This window comes from Vicia villosa, linkage group LG1, assembly GCF_029867415.1.
Source record: "Vicia villosa cultivar HV-30 ecotype Madison, WI linkage group LG1, Vvil1.0, whole genome shotgun sequence".
Classification (NCBI taxonomy): domain Eukaryota; kingdom Viridiplantae; phylum Streptophyta; class Magnoliopsida; order Fabales; family Fabaceae; genus Vicia; species Vicia villosa.
Genome location: NC_081180.1, coordinates 63,004,077 through 63,014,332, shown reverse-complemented (window position 1 = coordinate 63,014,332; position 10,256 = coordinate 63,004,077). Strand labels below are relative to the sequence as shown.

General features: G+C 33.4%; 1 protein-coding gene across 1 annotated transcript; it reads left to right on the top strand.

The window, feature by feature from the left end:
* Positions 1–742: 742 nt before the first annotated feature.
* On the top strand, positions 743–2,389 carry LOC131607730 (cyclin-dependent kinase inhibitor 7-like). The gene is made up of 4 exons (XM_058879703.1): positions 743–1,157; positions 1,243–1,295; positions 1,525–1,662; positions 1,909–2,389. The coding sequence occupies exons 1-4, from the start codon at positions 966–968 to the stop codon at positions 1,976–1,978; spliced, it is 453 nt and encodes a 150-aa protein (XP_058735686.1). The 5' UTR covers positions 743–965; the 3' UTR covers positions 1,979–2,389.
* The last annotated feature ends 7,867 nt before the right edge of the window (positions 2,390–10,256 follow it).

Below are 10,256 nucleotides of genomic sequence, written 5' to 3'. Positions count from 1 at the left end.
ACTAGGCTCGGATGTCATTATGTTAAAACAGAATTACTGATACACAACCCTCAGACACATGGGGCGCAGGGTAAAGCGCTTTGAGAGAAAGACTACAATTATGGTGAATTCTTTTCTAGCCAACTCAAAAAGTTGGGTAATGTTACTCCTTTGTAAAAAGCTTTGGAAACAACAAATATTTGTAGTATTTTAACAAATAATTAAATGTGTTAAATTAGATGGAATCATATCATTAGTTGAAGATACATTACCGAACTTTTTGTGATGGGTAGTGAAATTGTCCCCTAAAATTATATAGTTGTTTAAACACTAGGTGTATAGTGCGAAATACTTTGAGTGAAAGATTATAACATTATATCATCCTCAAACACGAATCGACGAATCGGCATACGGGCAAAGTGTTTTGAATGATAAACCATACCATGGTATTAGATGTTGTTAGACCTTGAGATACTATTTGATCTATGATTGCGTTATCCTTGCATTATCTTGATTATGAGTTATATGTTTTTGTATAGGTTAGATTGATACATGTATAAGTATTTGATTTTTTTTTCTCTTCGCAACAAAACTAATGTTGTAAAGAATTTTTATTGAATTGCTGTTTTTAGTTCTTTCAAAGAACATTTATATTATAAATTTTACCCCACTCATCACATTGATGGAGAAAGACGATGGCAGTTTGGGGTTTATAAAATGAAATGAAGGATATAATCGTCATTCACAAACAATCACAATAATTTCGCCTGAAGACCAATTCTTCTTCCACCACCATATCTGACCCACCCAAGCAACAAACTACTAACAACAACAATCTTATATATAATCACACTCTTTCTCATCACTCTTCCTCTCCTCTTCTAACCGCCACAACAACAACTTTCCCTCCGTTTCTCACCTCCACGTGTCACTCCTCCATTCGCCTCTTTCCATCCATCACCACATACAACTCCCTCCAATTCACAATGAACATGCCAAACTTAGGAAGAAAAAGAAAAAGTACTGAAACATTTCACCATAATAATAAACCTCCATTCAAAAGATTCACCTTCATCAACATGGTGGAGGAATGCCACTCCACCCTCACTTCCGATGAAGAATCATTCCCATGTTCTTGCTCAAGTAACATCATTAACAACTTCGAAGAATCTCAAGAGGTAAACGTTTTTACTGTTTTACACCATACATGATTTAATGCGCTTTTATTCACCTAAACATAATAAAAATGTAACGCATTTTCAGGTTCAAAGTCCTCACCAAGTTGAAACGTCCACGTGCCACGACCAAGTTATAAGGTTTGTTTCAATCATAATTAAATATTCAAGTCAGTTTTTTTTATTTAATTTCCTTTGTATTTTTTTCAAATTTAAAAAAAAAAAAAAAACTGAGTTAATTTTGAATTTGAAATGAATATTGTGTGAGTAAATAAATGTGGATGATATGAATATGAATTATATATGTAACTCCCTAACATGCACGTATAACTAATGTTCATTATTTCTGATAACCGAAACATTGTTGCAGGAGAAGAGAGATGAGTCTAAGCGAAGAAGAAGAGGTTGATTCCATTGAGAAGAAGCCGCAAAAGACACCGTCCGAATCTGAACTTGATGAGTTCTTCTCCGCCGCTGAAGAAAATATCCAGAAACAATTTTCAAACAAGTATGAACAAATGAGTACTTTTATTTTTATGAATTCAAAATACTACATGTGTCAAGATAATTTTGCCTGCTATTTATGTATAATCTATTATATATTTTTGTTATTACTTAAAAAAAATTTAAATTATATTTATGTTAATCAAAAGGTGACACTTTTAGTGAGAATGTTTATTAAAAAATTTATATTATTTGTTAGGTAGTGTGTGTGCAAATATATGATATAGTTTTGGGTAAATTTAATTTGCAGGTATAATTTTGATATTGTGAAGGACGTGCCATTGGAAGGACGTTATGAGTGGGTTCAGTTGAAGCAGTAAAATTAATTACCACTTTTGGCTATTATTCTTGAAGCAAGAATGGTAAAAATTACCTCTTTTGGGTATTGTTGAAGGAAGAATGGTGATATTATTATTATAGATGCAGTTAAATTTTCCACTTGCTGACACTATTTTAGGTTCAATTTACTGTAGGTAGTAATTGATTTGATATGAATTCAGAGAGTCCTATCTATCTTTCATGTTTCAAGTACTCTGTTGGTTGTGTAATGTGTACAGCTTTGTTTTTCTTCAAGGGTTAATAATTATAAGAATTTTGGTTCTGCTTGTTTTTTTTACTATCTGTGTACCTTAAAGAAACTACTATTGTGTTCCAGAGCATAATTCAGTAAATTCTCTTGCTGGTGATATATGTGTGTAGAACAAAATGGTTTGTGGTTAGCTATAACAAAATTCTAGTCTTGTTTTTCTTTTGCGCTGAACTTGACATTCTACCAACATTGGTGTCTGTCTCTCTCTGTTGTTCATAATAATAATAACTTTAAAGTGAGTGATTGTTTACTTCTTTATCTTTTTTTCTTTTCCCTTTTTCATCTCTTTATCTTTCTTTTCAATGCTTTTATTTATTTTTTGAGTGCTCTTGTCTTTTTCCTTATCTTAACGTACAACATGGAAAAACTTTGCCTTTTCTTCTGAGGCTTTCTGTCATTATTTATATGCATGTGTATTATATGTGGGTTTTAATTTCAAATATGGAGTATTATTATTATATAGTATTTGGTATATTATTTTATAAGTTAAAAATAAATAAGCATAGTAAAAATGTGGATGTGATTTGATTAATAATTTGTGTAAATATGGTGTGTAAGAGAGTTACTGAGATACGAGTCAAGTGAGAACAGAATCTTATTTTTACTATACACTTTTATAAATACAACAAAATTTTAGTTCAGATTAAACTATAATTTATTGATTTTTACAATGACCCTTTTGCTTGGTGTTAAATGGGAAAACTCAAATTCTGAAACTGTGTTTTATGGAATCTGCACTATTCACCCGTTGGATGCTGCAGGTTGGGAAAAGATGCCTAGTTGTGTGTTACTTGTGCTTTTGATTTGATTTGTAAATGACGTTAACTAAGATCAAAAAAACAACCCTTTAAAAAAACTAATATTAAAATGAGATTTTAATTTAATCCTTTGTGGTGGTTACACTTACTAGTACTACTAGTACTGCCATAGTGAAAACATTTGCGTCCTTAAAACTCAAGGGTTCTGGTGGCTGCAGCGGAAATGAAGATCCAAACTTGTGAGTTTTTTATTTGAAGGACAAGAAAGGAAGTACATACAGTTTTCTCTGTTTAACTATATTGTCCTTTGTTATGGATTAAAATATTGTGTATATAATTAGAGCTTCTGCTCAACATGTTTTGCATTTAGCCCGGTAACAAATTAAGGCTGATTTGAAGGGGGGGAAATTCCAATGTTGTATAATAGAATTGAGTTTGTTATAATATAATTTTAAAGGTGGTTCTAGTGATAAAGTTTGGGTCTTGAGAGTATTTCTTTTAAAGTTATGGATTCTTTAAAATATAATAATTACAATGTTTATTTTGGCCTTAATGTATTATTAAAAAATTGATTTTTTTTATTTTATTTATAAAAAGCTTGCATTGTCTATTTCAAAAGTTCTATTGTTGTCTTGATGACAATGATGTAAATAAGGGTGTTTTTCACATGGTGTCTCATCTTAAGACACTACACCTTTGTAGTACACCTTTGTAGTGAGGAATAAAATAGTTCGATATGAAAACTCATTGAGAGTGATCAGGGTTTGTTTATGGCAATACATTGAAAGATGCTTTGTATAAGGTGGTCGTTGAGCCAGGATCTATAAGTGTTTGGGGTTCAGTTGTTATTTATCTGTGGTAAAGGCTTAGAATATAAGGGATCCCTATAACGGAGATACGATGAATGTTTTGAGCTCCTTTTATGTTGACCACCTTGTTCGTTGAAGCTCCTTTGTTGGTTGAAGTTGACACTATTCTTAGGTGCATTAAATCGTTCCCCAGAAGAATATTATGTTGTAAAATTGATTTGCGAGTTCAACACATATCAAATGCTATGTGTGGAAAAGGTTCGGTTGTGGCAAGAGATATTTTATATGCAGCCACTATAGTTGTTAGCTTACGGCTAAGAGGAAGATTCCCGAAAAGTTTGTAGCTTTTACACCTTTGATGTCGTTATTGAAGCATGATGGTGGGATACACTCAATTGATGAAGATTCTATTTGAGGCGTCTGGTATCCAAGGTTTCAATGAAAGGAGTTAGTAAAGATGTGGCACAATACCTCAATTACTTCCAATTTAGGGTCGAGGTATTATGTGGTCTTGAGGCCATTTTGCCCAGTGCTAACAGGGTATTGAGCAACTGACATGAAGACGGTTCTTTGGCAATGCTCACGATATATTTCTCGAATGCCTTCACCATGGTAAACTAATCACCCTTATTGTGCGAAGTGAGGGTGAGGTGTCCATCTATTTATTTTTGTGTTGAGTTTCTTTATTGTCAGGAAACAAGGTTGTTCCTAGGAGGTAGACATATTATCTCAACAACTAAAGTGCATCAAGGTGACCTATAAGGGTCGATCCCTTTTTCTCCTTGTTACACCCTCTTATTCATAAGATTAGAGACAATTATGAGCTTCTTCATGTCCAGTATCTTAATTATGGGACAATCATAGGGGATTCACACGAGGTGGCTAAAGTCGTTCACATTATTCAGGAGGTAGGTCCAAGATTAGGCATGGAATTAAATATTCGTAAGACGAAGATCTTTTGGTCTTCATGGGATGATAGTAAAATTCGTTATTATTCCCTTTAGACACTAAGAGGACGTTGTTGATGATGAAATTGCTTTGAGGGGTTATTAGTCGCGATATAGGTTTTATCGAGAAGTTTTTCATAAAGAAAGTTGTCAGGGTTTTTTGAGTTAAGGCATCTTCTCCTATAACTAAGGGATCCATTAAGTGAGTTTGTTATACTTGGATCCTGCATGGGCGTCACTAAAAAAAATTGTGTCCTAATAACTTGTTAGTCGATTCACATGGAGGAAGAAAATATTTGGTTTGATAAAGAGTTACGAATGGTGGTTGAAGACATCGTGATTGGTGGAGTTCTTTTTTCGACAACCTTCAATGGAGACACTACTACGAAAAACACATTTAATCTCAGTTGGAAAAGAGGTGTTATATATCTCAATTTCAAATGCGAGGTAAAGAAGGATGTCATAAAAAAGTGTGTCACTTTATCTCTCAGTTTTAGTTCCACTGAAAGGTAATGTGTAAAGAGGTCAAGGGTTTGATCATCAGGGAGATCCTTTTTTGGAGTTTTAAATGGCGAAAACACCTTTCCCCTTGGCTTTGACATTTAAGACGGGTAAAACACGATTGAGTTTATTATATTTAATGTGGATTGATTATTTCAGCAAGTCCTAATTGAACATATGACTTTTCAAATTGGATTACAAAATAATTTTATGAACAATTATGTTATACTGGATGTACAAATTACAATAATCAATAATTTTCGAGCATTCTATAACTCATCTTTCATCTCACATTCTTTCAAGGTTAGAATTTCTTCAATGTTTCAAGTTCTTTATTTAACACTTCCTTTTCTACTGATTCATTCTTGAAAATATAAAATTTAATGCTTTGTAAAATAAACAAGTATGGAAGAAAATTGAACGAAAACTAGGAGTATTGAAGAAAATTTAACCATTAAAGAATATGAGATGTATGTTGACTTATAAAATGCTAGAAAAGCATTAATTAGAGTAAGATGCGTTTCAAATACAACATAAGTTTTCATATTATTATTTCCAAAATTAATTTAATAGGTTATATGTTCTAAAAGAGGTTAGTGAAACAAACAATCGATATTAAATATAATAAACTCAATTGTATTTTCTGTCACTATAATATCCTTTTCACAAGTTCGATGGAACAAAATAAGAGTTGCACAAAAAATCACAAAAACATAATATAAATATCAATCTCAAATTGAGACGCAATAAGAACAACTAAACTATAACATATATATTTTCATAACTTTGAGAAGAAGAACAACTTAAAAACAACAACAACAATAACATCAAGAACACAAAAACAATAACTAACATTAAAAAACAACTAAAAAAATCTCTCAATAAAACTACAACAACATCAACAATAAGCATATAACATCAATCTCAGTTTAAACAACAACAACAAGATTAAATCTCAAGGATTTCGGGTCTCAACAACAACAACAACAACCAGAACAAACAACAACAACAACAAACAACAACAATAACAACATTAACGTGACATGAGCAGTGATGTTTGACGTATAAGATTTGTAAAAAAGAAGTGAAAAAAACTTATTTGGGCCTTTCATTCGGACAAGTATCAAACGAGATCCCTTAACACATATCATCTTCGTATTGAGGATGATATATATGTTTAAGGCTCTCGTTGTTTAGGGTTCTTCATTAGAGTTCTGTATGTGTTATTTTTGGGCTAGTGAAACTGAAAGCTACAAGGATATATATATATATATATATATATATATATATATATATATATATATATATATATATATATATATATATATATATATATATATATATATATATATATATATATATATGTCAAAGAAACAATTTCATGTCAGTTGAAAAACATAACTGAGCTGAAAAGTGGCTTATTTTTGGATTAAAAATAAAATATGCAGTAAGGCGCCTCTTTTAATGAAATAAAAACATAAGCTGAAATTGTTGGGATTCGAAGCATGTGCCTTGAATTAGTTTACCCCTCGGTTTTCAATTAAAACTGGCGGAATAGATTGTATATTTTTAAAATTAAAAAAGTGGCAAGTCTAAGAATTATATCTTGATTTTTCGTTACGTGAAGTGAAATTGTTGTCATAAAATGTATTTTTTGTTGTAGAGAGTGTGGCCTCTTTACCTATAAAGTTTGAGGGTTAGGTTTGTACTCAATAATATATGATTCCTTGTGTGATTTTGTGGCTTTCAGGGCCAACTATTGGTTGTTACATGATCATATAATGAGAGGCAGCAGGATAATTGGTATGAACTCTAATTTTGACAGAGCTTTGGATGATCTTAGTGGTACAATTCTAGATTTTGACCTTAACATTTTTACTATAAAGGACAATGTCTCCCCTTAATCCCTACGTATTTTAATTATCTATCTTTGTAGTAAAAATGTTCAGGACATAGAAGTAAAGTTTAACACGACCATACGATAAAAAGCATATTTAGGTTGTCCAATGCTTGTTAACCTTGAGGTTATTTCTTCAACGGTCCACATACTAGAGCGCTTCTTAGTAAAAGCGCTGGCAAAGACCAGTAAAAAAGCAAAAAAAATTAAAAAATTACGCAGCATACAAAAGCGCTTTTGGAAAGCGCTCTGGTAGGCCCCCCTATGAGAGCGCTTTTTCTGGAAAAAGCGCTCTCATAGGGGGGCCTACCAGAGCGCTTTCCAAAAGCGCTTTTGTATGCTGCGTAATTTTTTAATTTTTTTTGCTTTTTTACTGGTCTTTGCCAGCGCTTTTACTAAGAAGCGCTCTTAAAGGGGGGTCTACCAGAGCGCTTTTTCCAGGAAAGCGCTCTAATAGGGGGTCCTACCAGAGCGCTTTTTCCATAAAAGCGCTCTTAAAGGGGGGGTCTACCAGAGCGCTTTTAAAAGCGCTTTCGTAGCCTACGCCAGCGCTGGCTATGGCAGCGCTTTAAAGCGCTGTTAAAGGCCAAAAAAAGCGCTGTGAAAGCTGTTCCGTGTTGTAGTGAAAGTTGAATAATTACACTGATGAAAACATTGTAGCCACTGTGGAAGTAGTCTTGGAGGCATGTACGTCCTTCTTCTTGGTGTCCTTTAAACTCTACCAAGAAAAGACGAACACCAAAGGTACGGAACAAATACTGATTAAAGGAAGGAATGAGCCTAAAAAGTCAAAGAGTAAAGGAAATACAAATGCAAAGGAACCCTTGCATGTCATTGTCAAGTTAGATGATATATAGGAAAGAGTCAAAGTCGACATTGGAGGACTTGAAAGCCAAGGCAACCAGAAGGCTGAAACACTTTGAAAAGGTTAACCAATAATTCTAGAATAGTTTATAACCGCAAGCTTTATGTTATTTAATTTCGTGTTATTTACTTACTACTTTAATATATGACTAGACTGATGTAGCCTTAGCCATCTAGAATGGTAATATCATGTTTACAATTCCCAACATTTTGAATATATCAATCATTATATTTATTTTGCTATAACATTTGGTCTCTAAAGATTCAAATGTCATCCAAAGGGAAAATTGACGAGGAATCTCCCCTTCAAGGAAAAAAGCTTAGTAAATGCTACCCCAAGAATAGAATGGCAACACTAAAGCCACAATTAATGGCAAAGTGACCTCACTCCCTAATTTGGCTCTAGGAAGAAGAAAGCCAGAGGAAGAAATATAATTCTCACAACTATTATACAAAGGAATGTTTCTTTGACCTCGAGAGAAAACATGCCCCCCCATAAAAAACACTTTGATCTGGGAAAATGATTAGAGCATATGACCATTAGATGATGTTGAGTGCCAGAAATTCGTTATTTTTACTATTGTTATGTGGCACTTATCGATTCTTTTGTATTATATTCTCTGAATAATTCCCCGCTTTTTGTATAAATATGTATAAATAGGATTTAATTGAGTTTTTATTCATTTATATATCATTTGATAGTTTTCTATTCATTTTGTAGATATCGAGTCGCTTTTGGAGCACGAGCAATAAAGTGCCAAAGACACGGCTTCAAAACGCGCAATTTTGAGCGACGGAACCAACGAATCGTCGAATAAATCTCAAAATCAAATAAAAATAAATCATCAATTTAATTGATATTCATTCATTATTGGATAGAGCATGGAATAAGCTTTCCAACGCTTCGAACCGGGCGCAAATCGGAGTTACGGTTCTCAAGTTATGGCTGAAACAGTGCAGAATTTTTCTGCTACTGGTGTCACTCGCCGGGCGAAGGATTAGGCTCGCCGGGCGAGCCCGACTGGCCCAAAAATGTGATTTGCTACTGCCTGGAGTCGCCGGGCGAACCATTTTAGTCGCCGGGCGAGGCAGTATCGGCAACAAACGCAATAAAGCTGTTGGAAATCATTTTTTCAAGGATGGTTGGATATTTTAGAGCTCCAATCCATCCAATAGCATTTTTTGAGTGGAATGATGCTAGAAAACACATTGGAGCTGTCAAATGGATGATCTGGGGTTGAATCCTTCATCAATCGGAGCCAACAAACCGGGAGATTTTTGGGTTTTTCTCCATTTCTTCTCTTTGTAGTTTCTTTTGTGAGTTTTGTTATGTATATACTTTGATCTCATGTATATTTGTTGACTATTATGTTATATAAAGCTTGCTTTCATATTTTTATGGATTATTGTCTTAGATTGTTGCTTTGTTGCTATGTGTTTGAGTTGCTATAGAGATGTAGCGCTCTAATGCTTATCTAGGATGATTTTCTATTAAATTAATTGCAGAGATGGATTAGGTTGATAATCACTTAGTGTTAGTGCTTAATGCGTCTGAGTGGTCGTGTTTGTCTGAGAGATCGACATTTACGGGAAGCTCGGATTTCTCATGTGTTGTTTAGGTGTCTGAGAGATCGTTACTTAGATAATGTTGTGGGTTGTGTTGTTGACATGTGGTAATATTGATAGGTTACAAGTTGAGTATATTCGGTCAATAAGTTTAAGTTTGTGAAGAGTATATTATATGCAATACTTGATAGTTTCTTCTATTTGAAGAATGAATTTATTTTGTGTTCATAAGTTAAATTTCCGCATTTACCATCTAAACCCATTATAACCCAATCTCATAAATGTGGAAACTGTTGAATGACAGTTTGATATCACTAATCTCTGTGGACACGATAAATTCCCGAATAATTATTTCCAAAACTTTTGTTGCTTGCCGCTTTACCACATCAACAAAATGGCGCCGTTGCCGGGGATTGGTGTTTTATTGAATTTGCATTGCAATAGTTTCTTTTGTTTTGAGTTTTGTATATATCGCACATATTGTATAGTCTTACTTGTTTATATTTATACTTATAGTTGTAAATTTGTTATATCATTGTTTGTTCTTTTCACGTTTGCTTGTGTGTTGTTAGGAATAGCCGGACGGAAGTAACTTGAAGGAACTTTCTTTAATAACAGGCGTCGAGCTTACGACGTAAAGCAAGCATGTTTATTCTTTTTAGTTTGT

Coding starts and splice junctions, on each gene's coding strand:
- LOC131607730 (XM_058879703.1), top strand. CDS start 966: ATGAACATGCCAAACTTAGGAAGAAAAAGAAAAAGTACTGAAACATTT. Junction 1,158..1,242: donor ACTTCGAAGAATCTCAAGAG/GTAAACGTTTTT, acceptor ACGCATTTTCAG/GTTCAAAGTCCTCACCAAGT. Junction 1,296..1,524: donor TGCCACGACCAAGTTATAAG/GTTTGTTTCAAT, acceptor ACATTGTTGCAG/GAGAAGAGAGATGAGTCTAA.